The sequence below is a fragment of the Polistes fuscatus genome, unplaced genomic scaffold (genome assembly GCF_010416935.1).
Source record: "Polistes fuscatus isolate 324 unplaced genomic scaffold, CU_Pfus_HIC Scaffold6, whole genome shotgun sequence".
Taxonomy (NCBI): domain Eukaryota; kingdom Metazoa; phylum Arthropoda; class Insecta; order Hymenoptera; family Vespidae; genus Polistes; species Polistes fuscatus.
Genome location: NW_025113140.1, coordinates 2,935,723 through 2,950,463, shown reverse-complemented (window position 1 = coordinate 2,950,463; position 14,741 = coordinate 2,935,723). Strand labels below are relative to the sequence as shown.

General features: G+C 31.8%; 2 protein-coding genes and 2 long non-coding RNA genes across 5 annotated transcripts in view; 3 read left to right on the top strand and 1 right to left on the bottom strand.

Annotated features, from left to right (window-relative positions):
* Positions 1-302: 302 nt before the first annotated feature.
* Positions 303-1,531, bottom strand: LOC122523572 (calmodulin-like protein 4). The gene is made up of 5 exons (XM_043645417.1): positions 1,217-1,531; positions 1,098-1,128; positions 807-938; positions 520-702; positions 303-439 (listed from the first exon to the last, which is right to left on the bottom strand). The coding sequence occupies exons 1-5, from the start codon at positions 1,217-1,219 to the stop codon at positions 339-341; spliced, it is 450 nt and encodes a 149-aa protein (XP_043501352.1). The 5' UTR covers positions 1,220-1,531; the 3' UTR covers positions 303-338.
* LOC122523577 lies at positions 348-1,154 on the top strand. The gene is made up of 2 exons (XR_006305325.1): positions 348-473; positions 549-1,154. It is a non-coding gene; the product is annotated as an uncharacterized LOC122523577 (long non-coding RNA).
* A 1-nt stretch (position 1,532) lies between the features above and the next one.
* On the top strand, positions 1,533-10,260 carry LOC122523576. 2 transcript variants are annotated; one of them, XR_006305323.1, is made up of 4 exons: positions 1,533-1,618; positions 1,958-2,155; positions 2,770-3,036; positions 10,219-10,260. It is a non-coding gene; the product is annotated as an uncharacterized LOC122523576 (long non-coding RNA). The 2 variants fall into 2 exon arrangements; XR_006305324.1 differs by lacking the exon at positions 1,533-1,618 and adding an exon at positions 1,801-1,836.
* A 525-nt stretch (positions 10,261-10,785) lies between these two features.
* Positions 10,786-14,741, top strand: part of LOC122523545 (disintegrin and metalloproteinase domain-containing protein 10-like) — a 31,992-nt gene continuing 28,036 nt past the window's right edge. The window contains 2 exon segments of the mRNA XM_043645367.1: positions 10,786-10,933; positions 13,833-13,980. Of these exon segments, the coding sequence (XP_043501302.1) occupies positions 10,897-10,933; positions 13,833-13,980 (185 nt within the window). The 5' untranslated portion in view covers positions 10,786-10,896.

Below are 14,741 nucleotides of genomic sequence, written 5' to 3'. Positions count from 1 at the left end.
TTAAAGATAAATGTCATTGTAAATATTATATATCAAATATTGTATACGAACATTTATCTCAGCTGCATAATTCAATCGATAATTAAGTAAGTAATAATAATAAGGTATAATATTTTGTACTAATTTATTTAATTTCAAAGTAATGGTTTGCTTTAAGCAATATTTACTTTTTAGTCTAAATCTTTATGAAAAATATAGGATATTGAAGTTAGACAATATTAAGCCTAGAAAAGGTTCTTTTAAAAAGTATATTGTTATATAAAAATGTTACAAGTTATAATAGTAATAAATACCTTCAAATAGAATATATAAAAGATTTATAATTCAACTGTTAATATTTAATAGTAGTCAGGTACCGGTGCACAGGCAATTTTTACAAAATCTTCATATTTGACATTACCGTTGATGGATACATTGGCTTCTCGAAAGATTTGTTCAACTTTGGTACAAAGAATAGTCGCATTAAAATTTTGGTAAGTGAATATTTTTTCAAGGCATTTTTTCTTAACAAAAACTTACCTTCTTTATTACTTAATTTTTCTCCCCAGTGAAGAAGCATGTGAGCCAGTTGTCGTGCAGGTATAGTACCTGTATGGGCAGTATCCGCAGCTTGGAAAGCTTCTATTACTTCTTTTGGAAGATCTTCCGCTCTTGTTTGTAAATGCATAGCTTCTAGAAAATCAGCGAATGACATTTTTCCACCTAAGGTATATAAAAAGAAAACTTAATACTTTGTCACATAATTTAGACTAAGTATGAAAACCGTTGATTATAAAAAAGAAGAAGAAATAATTGGAATAGTTAACCTTTATCTTTAAGATATTTATTTAATTCTGCAATTGTTGGACTGAGGCCTAACGATCTCATAATGATGGTCAATTCATCTAAGGTACGAATATGACCATTGCGAGCAAATAAGTAAAAACATTCCCTGAATTCTGTAATTAGACAAGTCAGGATTGTTAAATAAGCATTTATGTCAAGATATTAAATAAAATATATATACAAATACATATATGTATAAATAATGTACATATAAACAGCATATTTTTAACATATAATAAATAATGTAAAAATGTCAAATGCAAAGAACATACCATCAATATCTTCCTCTCGAAAGTAACGAGCCTGAAATAAAAGATATCAGAAATATATATATATATAAATTTTGTTACATTTTCTTTAGTTATAGTAGGAAATTTATATTTGTAATTACCATAGTAAACTGTTTCTTTAATTACCACTGATCTTTACAGACACCTGTCAAGAATGTGACCTCAATAAATTTGACATAACAATCTGATCTAACCTTAAAACTTCGGATAAAGTATTAACTCTACAATAACGATATATATTTCTTATTTTAACAATATAAGGAGAAAAAAGAGAATAAATTTAATAAAATTATATTTTAATTTTGCGTTAAAATATTAATTATATTTGGCGGTAAAATTTGTAACATTGATAGAACAACATAAATTCCTTCATGTTGCAGCCAATGAAAACAGAGAATATTTTTCAATTGGCCAATGAACAGCCTCCGAAAGAACGAATCCCCTTTTCGTATCGATGAAGGAATTAACAAGTAGTTTCAACCACGGTTTCAACAGTGTTGGCAGTAAGAATTATATTTTATTCATTTATATTATTTGTTTGTGGCTACAATGTATCACTGTTTTGTATTATTTTCAATTTGTTAATGATTTGTTGATAGATCGCACAAGTACATCAGTACATTTTACTTTTCTTATTTTATTTCTATCCACAATAAATCATATATTGAATTTAACATTTTTATCACACTTAAAATAATTGCTACAAAAATAATATTAATAGGTACGTATATACAAAATCAAAATCACTCGATAAATACACAAAAACGCGTTATTTAAAAACTATTAAAATATTATTTTTTATATCACACAATAATGTCAAAAATGTTCTATTTGTTCTTTAGACGAATCCAGAAAAATATTCTTTTCAAAAAATAACGTGTCCTTTCGTAACATGGAGAGATTCACCAACCACAGTATGGATAATCGAAGAAAGTTTAACGTATCGAACTTCCGAAGAAATGGCGTTGAAAAGGCATACGGTCGAATACTACTAGTAAATAAGAGGAAGAAGAAAAAAATGTTGGAGAAAGAGAAAGAAGGTAAGGTATATAGACAGAAAGAAAATGAAGCAACCCTCTCCATAGGAATTTCGTTCTTGGAGGAGGAGGAGGAGAAAGAGAGTAAACTTAACTTGCAAGGGGTAGTGGTCAAAGAGCGTTGAGTAGCTGACAAAGAGATGACCAAAGGGAAGAGAAAGAGATAAAAAGATAAAAAGAGGTAGGGTGAAATAAAAGAGGAAGGCTCGTTAAAGACAGGAGGGTCGAATAAGCTCGTCTGAGGGGTGGCGATATCAGAGTGGGGTGGCCGGTTGTAGGAATGGTGAGGGAAGACGGATGAAGCGCAGTACCGGTGCGTGCGGTGAAGAGACATCGTTAGGAGTGGGGAGAAAGTGCACAGCTGGGTCGAAGGCAGTGAGTGGTGGGGGAAGTCGTTGTCCTCGGTATCTTCACGCGAGTCACGAGCGGCTCGTCAGTTCGACGCGGAACGCGTTCCTGTTCGTATCCTTGTGTTTTTGATATTTCTTTCTCCCTATTTATTTCTTCATCTCTCTCTCGTTCTTGCACACGTCGTTCTCGGTCTCGCTCGTACTCACTCATATTCACCCTCTACACACACCTTAGATATATCGCTCGGTCTATCTCTCTCCTTCCAGTTCCCCGGTTTCTTTGTTTCTCTCCTCGTTTTCACGAGGGAGAGCCATCACACACGCATTCGGAGGGCCGCTCCTGTGACACGTAATGGTGCGCGCGATTCATATCTGAGCGAACGCACTGTAACGCGAGGAACGCTCCGCCCTATGAACGAGTTGAGAGAGTCCAGTATCAAGAAGGAAGGAAAGGACGCTTGTGGCAATTCTGGTTTCGTTCTCCGAAGTTGTTGCCGTCGGTACTATTGCTGTTACTGCTGCTGCTACACCTTGGTAAGTGTACGATAGCAAAAGAGAGAGAGAGAGAGAGAAACGCGAGAATCGGCAAGCACGCGCGATACATGTTTCGTGTAACTACATAAGTAATATCTTGTATTATATACCTATACATATATGTACATGCGTGTCCGGTCCCCTGTTTTTTTCTTACCTTTCTCCTCCTCCTCCTCCTCTTTCTTTTCCACCTTCTCATCCTCCTGTCTTTCTTACTTTGAACATATCCGTCTCTCCCATCTCATCCCCTTTCATTCGCGTCTCTTTCGCGCGCAGTCTCCATCATTTTTCCTCTCTATTATTCCCAGACCTTCAAAATCTCGTGTCGTTTAAACGTTTCCCTCGTTTATTCGTTTTTCCCCCGACGGGTATTCTCTATAGTTCTTTTGCAACATTCATTCGCGTATTCTATTGCAATATCGTAAAAAAAACACTTTATATCGTTGCTATGTATAATATATACGTATTTCGGTCTTTGTTAATCGAATTGGATATCATATAGACAATTTTATATATATATTATACGTAGATACAATTATATAAATTTACATATATATATTTCAATGTATTTGTATGCAAACGAATGTGTTAATACATACATTTAGGAAGATGCAAATCTAAGGTTGGCCATTTAAACGAAAGTTCTTTACGAAAGATTCAAACTCAATGACTTTTTTTTACTGGCAGCTTTGCATCTCGACACTACGGTCATTATCGGTGACTTTAATGCCGACTCGTTACCTAACTCCGCAACGATTCTTCTTACTTCCATGAATTACTTTTGTTCCAGCAAGCTTTCACCTATTCCGTTTACCGATACGCGACACGCTGAGACATGTTGAGACACGTTCGAGATATATTATTCTCGATCGTTTCCGATTTTGCTTTAATGTCACGTGTTAACAGTTTCAATACACTCTATACACACATTTTACTTACATTATTATTTCTCACACGAGAAATCTAACATTTTGCGTTACTTTTCTTTTTCTTTTAAATTAAATTATTTCATTTTCTTTCCTCCCATCCCTCCCCCCATCAGTATATTCTTAAATTCTTAACGTTTCACATATTCTTATGGCAATTTATTTTTTTTTTTTTTTCAATCTCCTTTTCTTTGATCGCGTCTACGAAATTACATTTCGCAAGAGAAAAGAGAGATAGAGTAAATGTGTGTGTGTGTGTAATATGTGTATATAGTACAAGACTTTAGAAATAGGAGAATACCTTTAATATGCATCTTTTGCAACTAGCGAAAGCGATTACGTACTATAATAATAATAATAATAATAATAATAATAATAATAATAATAATAATAATAACATTAAGTTACAAATCGAAAATGTTTATTGAATAAAGGAAAATGTTCGTAATCTGTTAAACTATTTCTCGTTCAATATTTGTCATGTTTCTACAGTCTAATGAGTTTTCTCTTTGTCTAGTTTCTTCTTTCTCTTTCTCGTCATTCTGTCTAAACGACGTACCTCCGGATAAAAAATTACCGAGTTTATAAATACTGCCCCACCATAATTGGATCGTTAGTGCACTGATTTTTGGATTTATTTTAAATTCATGGGCGCATTTTTATCTGTCGAGATTATAGCGAGAAAGAAAGAGAGAGAGAGAGCATCACAACCACCATTGTACACGACTCGTTTATATATATAAATATATTTTTTTTCTTTCTTTTTGACCATTTTTGTTTGTACTTTCTATCCTACGATTTTATTTCCACAACAATTTTTCATATACGCATTAGGTATTATACGTGTATCTTCACATTTGCAATCCCTTATCCGATTATTATTATCGCCAACGTAAACTTGCAATGTATAATACTCCCGCGGGTGTACTATATATATAATATAATTTATTATTATTCATTTTATTCGTATTTTTTTCTTTTTATTTTTTTTTTTTTTTTTTTCATTTCGTGTCATCGCCATCATAAATTTAACAATGTAAAACAATGCTCTATCCTCGTTATAATATTTCTCGTAGCATTACGCAGCATTTCGACAAATTTATTTCGACTATTATACTCTCGTGTCTTATATATATTTTAATATATTAAATATTTATTATATATATAAATATATATATATTTTTTTTTCTTTTTATTTTATTTTAATCCTACCTCGCATGATTTATCTTTCGTTCGTTTAGCTTTATAATAATTTAGTTTTCGTTTTTTTTTTTTTCTTTTATCATTTTGTTTTTTTATTTATTTTTTTTCTTCTTTTTTTTAGTATTTTACAGTAATTATTCGTTTGTTTATTTTTTTTATTTTAATTTCATGCAAACGCCGTTCGATGCATCAAATTTCATTTATATTTATTATTATTATTATTATTACAGTAATTCGTTCGTGTTCGTTGATCAAATAAATTCTTTTTTTCAATTAGAAAAAATTCTCGTTAGATTTTTAAAAGAGATAACTCGAGAGGTTTCTCTTGAATCAGGTCGATGCCAATAAAAATTCATTACCCGTCGGGTATCTTAATTCCTGCTAGATGGAAACAAAATAGATCAAAAATAAAAATATTAAAACATAAAAAAATAGAAACGAAAGAGAAAAAAATAAAAAACAGATTCGTAACAGATCGATATCTCGTTCACGTTCGTATATGCAAGTGCAGCAAATGTGTAATCCGCGTTGTTGGAAGTCGTAGATAATTCTTGATCTTAACTCTTTGTAGTTATGTAACTTTAAAATCACACGCTTATATAAATACATTTCTATTATTTTATTTCTATACAATTATTTACTAAAATACAATTTCAATGTAATATTTGTTTAATTTCAATTAATTTTTTTTTACATATACAAGTAATTCATTTTTTTTTCTTTTGGTTATATAAATTATTATCATTTAAATCAAAATATATTAAATACAGAGCATACCCCGAAAAGTATCGGGGACGTGTAATTAATTGAAAATCAGTCAGATAGTTTTGTCATATTTCGTATAATTTTCTTATTAATTTTTTGTTTTAGAGAACATTAGAAAAAAAAAGAAAAAAAATTAGGTTATACAGAAATGAAAGAAAAATATTTCTTATTGTTTTCTTTCATGTATAATTCGGCCTCAGCAAAAGTAGCACGCACGAGACAATAGTCCTCGACTATTATAATCGATTGTCACGTTTTCTAACGAAAATGAAGAAAAGTATACAATACTCGTCTAGTAGATTATTCGTTTTTTGTCAATTTAGTGAATGAACCAGAGCGCCGAAATAGAAAGAGAAAGAGAGACTATATTCTCTTTACTATCGAAGTGCTTTACTCCGTGAGCGACGTGATTTATCCTTCTTCCTGCTTCCCTCGAAAAATTATGTCTCCCGTAGATTATTTGCGATGTGGAGCAGCGGGATAGAGCAGCAGCTCTCTTCCTGCAAGTGCATTCGCTCTTGAATTATGGCATTATCAAATGGAGAAAGAGGAAGGACCATTTTTATCGTTTTAGTTTTACGGATACTCGGTATGACTTTTCTGACATACGTGTAATCATTTTCTATACTTCTTGTTGTTCGTCATTTTGATCGTATTTATTTTGTTTTTTAAATGAAAACGTCTATCAAAAATATACAATTTGTTATTATTATAATATAAATATATATTTTTATTTGGAATGAAATCACTTTGACGTTGCACGGATCATTCTTCTATCTTCATTTTGTAAAATAAAATATTTCTATTGTTTATCATTTTGATTGTATTTGTTTTGTTTTTTTAAATGAAAATGTATATCAAAAATATATCATTTGTTATTATTATAATATAAATATATATTTTTATTTGGAATGAAATCACTTTAACATTGCACGGATCTTTCTTCTATCTTGATTTTGTCAAATAAAATATTTCCATTTCGAGTATCCACTTAGATGAGCCGTATAATCCTACTATATCTTGGATACACGTTTTTCTTGAGTATAAAAAAAAGGAAGAAAAAAGAAAAAAATAGAGATAGAAAAAGGAATTCGAATAACTTTATTCCAAAGATATCACATTATCCATATACGATCAAGCAAGCTCGTTTCCACGTGAGAAAATATACGATAGTTGTATTTCCCGATCATTCCCTGATCGGGAAAATCACAGTGAGATGATACCGGATTCCCAGAGATTCGAACATAGTTCGTTGCAGCATTGAGATACTCAAGTATTGCGGTAAACGAGACGGTGCTTGAATATCCGACTAGTTGGACAACAATGACGTTATTCGATTGGAATTTCAAAGATCTTAATTAAAGACGGAAGCAACAGAAAAAAGAGAAGAAAAGAAAAGAAGAGGAAAAAGGAGGAAAAAATAAATACCGACATGGCGTTCGCGAATTGCACCACGTTGCAAAATATAAAATGATAGAAAGAGAAAAAAGATTCGTTTCTCACCTATGCGTAATTACAAAGCTTGGTATAGTCATATACCCAATGCTTCCTTTCGATTAATCCTTTCTTGGTATCAACCGATTAACCGTTTCCCCTACGTCATTCGTCTCGTTTCTTTTAACTTCGGCATCGATAATTATTTTCTTTTCTCACGATTTTTCACCTTGCGCATGATACGAATGAACCGTCACAATAGAAAATTAATGTAGAAATCGGATACGTCGTGGTTACATTAATTATCCTATTGTTCTTACAGAAGCAGTAAGAATCATTCTCATTTAGTATGTGGGAAAGAATAACGACAAAAGCGTGTCAAATATTCGAATAACGATTCGCACACCATCCGACTTATGTAAAATCAAATTTATCATACATTTTTCTTCTCTTATCTATTTGTATAAAATATAAAATATATATAAATATATTCCCATAAAATGTGTTTTACACGAATTCGCGTTGTACGAAAATTTTCTTCGAGATAATTTATAATTAATATAAATATTAAAATATATAATAATATTTATATATTTTTATAATATATTTAATATTATATTATTTATATATTATTATAATATATTTAATATTATAATAATATAAATATTAAAAAAAGCTTTTTTTTTCTCGCAAATTATTCTAAATAACATATAAATGATCGAAAAACAAATAAACGATTACGAGAACAGATAGATATTGGTTAGCAATGAAAGTATAAATTTGAATGTTAAATTAATTTAAATTTCATTTGTAAACGTTGATAAATTACCGATAAAAATTATCTTCTTCTGTATATATTTATTTAAATAGTAATATACATACGTATGTATATCTATATATGTACGTTGCTAAAGATTTTAGTAAATTTAGATTGTAGATTAACCCTGTGGTAGATGATATCGATTTAAAGATTACACACGTGTATATGTGCGGAATTACATTGTAACAAAAATAAGGAAACAATAATAGGAAAAATATCAGATAGAATTTTTTCACGTTAGACGCGTTGTTAAAAATAAAATTTATTTAACGTGACATCATTTCAACCCCGACCCGTACACGTCGGCGATATCGTTGAAAAGATTTACAACAGCGATTATGCGATCGTGACAGAAATAAACCGTGTACCACCTTACCTTAGTACTATTCTGTTTGCATGCGACGCTTTTTCTTTTTATTATTTCTTTTTTTATATATATTTTTTTACTGCAACGTTTATATAAAAAAGTACAAATGAGAGAATTAGCGTTTTAATAATACTGCAAGTAATTTAGACGAAATATTTTATTAAACGTAACACATACATTCTTTATTTTTCTAACTTCGAAATACATAATTCATTTAATGTAAGCAACAAGTATTGTATCTCTTATTTATGACTTGGAAAACGGTTTACATTTGATTTCTCTCGTTTAAATTTCATTTATTTGTCATACATTATCATATATATATATATATAAATCATTCGTAATGCTAAATTTATTAATGTCACGAAACTAAAATAGGATTAAAGAAAACGAATAAACAATTACGATAAATTTTAATTATAATACGATTAGAAAAAATGATTATCATTTAATAGAATTAATTTCTAACACTTACGAATGATCGTTTGAAAAATACGAATTGAAATTGTCCATTAATGTTCTTCTTTCGTTAGATTTAACAAATACAAATAATATATATAATATAATATTATAATACCGTATACAAATCGATGAAAAATCAGGCTTTTAAATATATAAAATCAAGAGAAAATTTAATCAATGGTTTGAACATTTTTTCATGAAAATAATATCTATATGTATTACGTGATGGAAGATTGAAATTTTTTGTTGAACGTGGAACCAAAACCTCCACAATACAACAACAACAACAACAACAACGGAACATCGTTATCTTGGAAAGTTTTGTGCGAGAAAGTACATCTCGATATAATTTGCTCTGAACACTTTGAAGTTTATCGAAGTAGATACGATATTAGTCATGCGGTATACCATCCCGCGGTACAACACGGAATCCTTCGAGTTACTCCAGGTGGTGCGTTTATGTATATACAACGTGGAAAGTTCCGATTACGGACAATAAACGACAGCTCATTTACCTTTTAAGTATTTTCTAACTGCGAACGTGTCCGTAGATATCAAATTTTCTCTCCCTTTCTATCTTTATTTCGTTTGAAAACGATGAAAACGATGAAGAAGAACGAATTTCAAGACAAATTTTAATTAGATCGATCAGGATAGTTATAATAGTTGGGTAAAAACAAGAATTTCTTTTGATTTTTTTAATATTCTTTTTTTTTTTGGTTTTCTATTTCTAATCGATCGTTCCTTTTTTATCCTCGAGTAGATTACATCAAAAAGCCATCGACCTCTTATTCTTCTTCCGCTTAATCTATTTGAAATCATCGTATTTGCATCATTCATACTTATCATCCTCGTCGAATCCGAAAACACGAAATTGCTTTTTCGTTCTTTCTTGCACATATTTACTTATATATATATACGTTAGAGACACAGGTGAATAATACATGTGTATATATGCGTATATAAATATTGTTTATTCTTATAACAAATATCTTACACACGTATAGAATTTTTTGTGGTAAAAATAAATATATATACACGATTGGAAATGAATATTTGAGAAACTCCTATACTTGAAAATACAAAAGTATAGTTACATACACATTCACGAAATTGTTTACGAGAATATAAAAAGAAAATGAGTGTAGATGATACTAGAAGAGAGTCTAATGAAGTTGAGTTTCCATTGTTCCCTTTATTTCCAGCATTGATATCGCAAAGCAGTCGATCGTCGAGAGTACCTACACCAACCACCAGCAACACAGCAGCATAAGAAGAGAAGAAGAGAGAAGGAGGAGGAGGCGGAGGAGGAGGAGAGAAAAGGAAGAGGAAGGAAGAGGAGAAGGATAGAACCGGTTGAACAAGCGTCGAGGTGGAAGAAAGGAAAGAAGGAGGAAGAGGAGAGGAGGAGGGGGAGGGGATGGAGGAAGAGGAGTGAAGGGGAAGAAAGAAGCAGGATCGAAAGGTTGAGCGACCCCTGAAAGGGGTGGAGAAGGTGGACGAAGTGGGGAGGAGGAGGAGGGAAGAAGAAGACGAAGAAGAAGAGAGAGGAGGGGTGAAGGGGGGAAGGTGAAAGAGGAGAAAGAGGAGATGCGCTCGGTGGGTGACTCGACAGTGCGGTGCTCGGCTGCTCGACGAAAGGCACCAGATAGCGCCATTAAAGAAATACGAAGAAGAGGAATGTTGCTGGGACGAGACGTGCGATGCCGTGCCGTTGTTCCGCCCAGGAAGAGGGGGAAGAGAAGAGGAGGAGGAGGAAGGAGAGAGAGGAAGGCCCAACGGCCCCGTCGTCGTCGTCGACGAAGAAGACGAAGATCTTACTGGCTGCTACTTACTCTTCACTTTTCCTCTCGCATTCCTCCTCTCGTCTCTCCCAATCACGGATGGTTTGCCGTTTTCATCCTGTGCCGACTCACAAAGGTGAGTGCGAGTGACTCACACGTGCTTCTTTTTATCTTCTCTTATCCTTATTATTATATTTGAATTAATTAATTGGGCTGTACGCGCGTTTAAGTATATTTTTTAAGTTTCTTTTCTTTTTGGGGGGAGAGGATTTTTAATCGGATGGTTTCTTTTCTTTTTTTATTTTTAATGATTAGAAAACAACGAGATTTATTATGAAGCATTCGAATGCTAATATTCTTAGTCGCGCAGTTGAATAATAATCGTTGACTTTTTGCTATATTGTGTGTGCTTTTTTATGTAATATTAATTTATATAGATGTAATGTATCGTAAAATAATCGAATACAGTTTTCTACACACACATACGTATTAATATTGGATTATATATATATATACTATAATTTTATTTGTCGAAGTATAATGAAATTATCCTTGTAACGTCTGGCAGAAGGACGTTTCTAACGAATTGGCGTGTGTCATTTGCTCGCTATGCCTTCGCTCAAAGTGCGAATGATGCACCGCGACGGTTGGGTCGTTGAAATCGCAAGTTTCCTGAAATGCATTGACAGTGTTAAATCGCGGTAAATGCATCTGACAGAGAGAGCAACCGCTTAATAGTCAACACTTCCCTTTGTCCCCGTGACTTCCTTTTGTTCTTGATCGGTACTTAGCCAAACAATAGGACGCGACCCCAAATGGCACTTTAATTGTGCGTAGGTACGAGTAATGCAGAGATTCTTGAGTGACACTCGTGCCACCTCCTTGCTATTACTTTTTTCTTTTCTTCTTTTTTTTTTTTTGCTCATAAAAAGGCTTCTGCGGATCCCCGTTCTGTTCTGTCCTCTCTACTACCCTAACCCTTTCCCTCGATCTACCATCCCCCTACACTTTGTTTTTGTGTCTTTTTTTTCTTTCTTTTTCTTTTCCCTTTTTTTTCCTACCTCTCCGTTTACTTTTCTTTTTATTTTTATTCTCCGCGTATATGTATATATACACGCACACATACATACATCGTCATGATTTAACTCGACCGTCGCGTCGACGAGTTTGCGAGGATAATGAAAAACAAATGTATTATTTACACTCGTTCGTAACGTTTTCCGACCTGTCCAAGGAATTTTCTCGTCAACCCGCATTTCAGTTCTGTTGTGTTCTGCTTTTTCATTTATTTTTTTTTCTTTTTTTTTTTTTTTTATTTACCACTCGTAGAATAGACACACGCTAGAGTATATAAATATATATGACTATTCGTTCACAACGGTAAGATATTTTCTCTGTTTTTCTATCATATGTCTATTGTCCTTTTCTATGTTTTTCTCTCTCTCTCTCTTTGTGTGTTTTCTTTTTTTTCTTTTCTATCTTTCATTTTTGTTTTTTAAATTTATTTGCGAAATATTTCGTTCGACCGGTGGGGGGGGGGGGTCGGGGGTCAGTTATTTAATTCAATTTCAAGTTCTCTTGTACTTTAGCGCGGAGTAAATTAAAAAAAATTTTGTTCATCGTGCATAGGAACACGGAAATTCTCTCCCTTTCGTCATCTCAACTCTAACGAGTCTATTTACTTTGACGTACTCCTTTCGTTTTACGTATTTACATAGTATACAGGTATATATATAAGTATATACACGTGTACATAAAAGTATCTCTATAAATATAATTAGAAGTTTTGAGAAGTACGAGAAATGATATATTTTAGTTAGTTCGTGACAACCAGTGAGTGAAAGTTCTCTGTAATTTGAACAACCTACGTGATCTTGAAATTCGCATGTAATAATAGATCATCTTTATTTTTCATTATTCTCATTAAAATTATGCTAACAATTTTTTTCTTTTTTTTTTTTTTGAAATCTTCGAAAGTCGGTCGATTGCATTATTACGAAAAAAAATTTGTACGAAGAATGAAAGAACTGATATACCGCGAACCGACGGGTACGGGTTTATAAAAAGCGTATATACCTCAATTATATCCCTCATTAAGTATTTTTTTCCCATTTTAAACGTGTCTGCGTAGAAAAAGAAAGAAAAAAAAGAAAAAAAAGAATGAAATAGAAATAGAAAGGGAGTAAAAAAAAAGTAAACGTTCCCTTCGATGAACGACGTCACACACCACCATACTCCCCCGTTTATTCTCCTTTGTAATTTAATTGCTTTGCGAATCGAGATTATCCCTACTATCTTATATTATACGATAGTCCATTTTTTTTTCGTGGGATATTTCCTTTTATATTATTATTATTATTATTATTATTTTTCTAATTCTTCTTTTTCCCTTATAATCGTACTAATTTCGTTAATTTGACTCACGACGTGCAAATACTTATCAAACAATCTCGCGTTCGTTCGCGTTAATTAAGTTTTATCCTTTCTTTTCTTTTATTTTTATTTCTATCCTATTTAAAAGGAATAAAAATTGACAAGATTATTTCGACAATGATATATTTCCAATAAGATATAATATACCTGTGTATTTCTATTCTTAGTTAACGAACAGTGAATATTAGCGATTATTTTATGACGCATTCTCACGCGATTTCCGATCACGAGTTTATCTATTAAATGCTTGTATATACTAACACATGTGTGTGTGAATTATTTCTTCTATTTAAGTAGCACGTAATAAATGCGTGTAAGTGCATGTAAATATTTATGTACATACATTATATATAATATAATAATATATATATAAATATATATAATTATTATATAATATATAATATATATAATATTATATATAATATATATAATAATATAATTAATAATAATATTAATAAATATATAATAATAATAATATAATTAATAAAATATATATATATATAATAATAATAATAATAATAATAATAATATAATAATATTATACTATAATATAATATTATTTGTATTTTTTCCATATCGAACGGTACTTTACTATGTTTCAGGGATAACACGTAGATCATACATCAGATACTACTAGCCAGCTTCTTATGACACGGTATCCTTGAAACGTCATCGTGACAGGACGCGTCGCGACGTCTCCGATTCTACCGAAAATCAACCGCTCATTTTACGCTTGAAAGCATTGGACAGGTACGTTTAAACGCCACTTTGATCTAACGTAAGATAATATTTTTACATTTTTTTGTCTTTCTTTAAACAAACAAACCAAAAGAAAAACAACTTGTTACAATATGTTTATATTTTATTGTCGCACAATGTTGTCTCGCGATATTTTATTTAGTAAAAAAAAAAAGGAAAAAATATCGTTTGAATACGAAGGTTAAGTTAATTGACGTAAAATTTAATAAAAGTAAAGCGATTTAGAGTTTACGGAGACGAGAAGAGAGAGGAGAAAGAGAGAAGGGGGTGGGGAGGAGGGTTTAAGAAGAGGAAGAAGGGAAGAAGGGGAAAGTGAGAAAGAACTATACAAGGTCATCGACGTGCAAGGTATTATACCTATCTATTTATCTATCTATCTATCTATCTATCTATCTACCTAGCTACCTACCTACCCGTCAGGTGTATCCTTGACAGGTCAGTAAGCAGGGATCCAATTAAGGCCACGTTCGTGTAAAACGCGTTACGTTTCCACGTTGCGGTGGATCTTATATAGATTCGTGTACGGATTACCAATAATGTGTTGCTGTTCCTCGTATTTCGAGGTGGAAAGTCGAAAAGGGGTGACATATCTTTTTATTTTCTTTTTCTTTTTTTTTTTTTCCGAGAATAAACCCGAGAACAAGATAATCCAAGAATTACTCGTGAAAATTCCAACAAGAGTTATGAAACTTTTATTTTTATTTATATTATTATATATTCTCTCATTCTTTCTCTCTTCTTTCTTATTATTT

Excerpts from the sequence above, each read along its gene's own strand:
- LOC122523572 (XM_043645417.1), bottom strand. Across the intron at positions 939-1,097 it reads TCGAGAGGAAGATATTGATG|AATTCAGGGAATGTTTTTAC; the intron begins GTATGTTCTTTG and ends GTCTAATTACAG. Across the intron at positions 440-519 it reads AAAATTAAGTAATAAAGAAG|TTGAACAAATCTTTCGAGAA; the intron begins GTAAGTTTTTGT and ends TTTGTACCAAAG.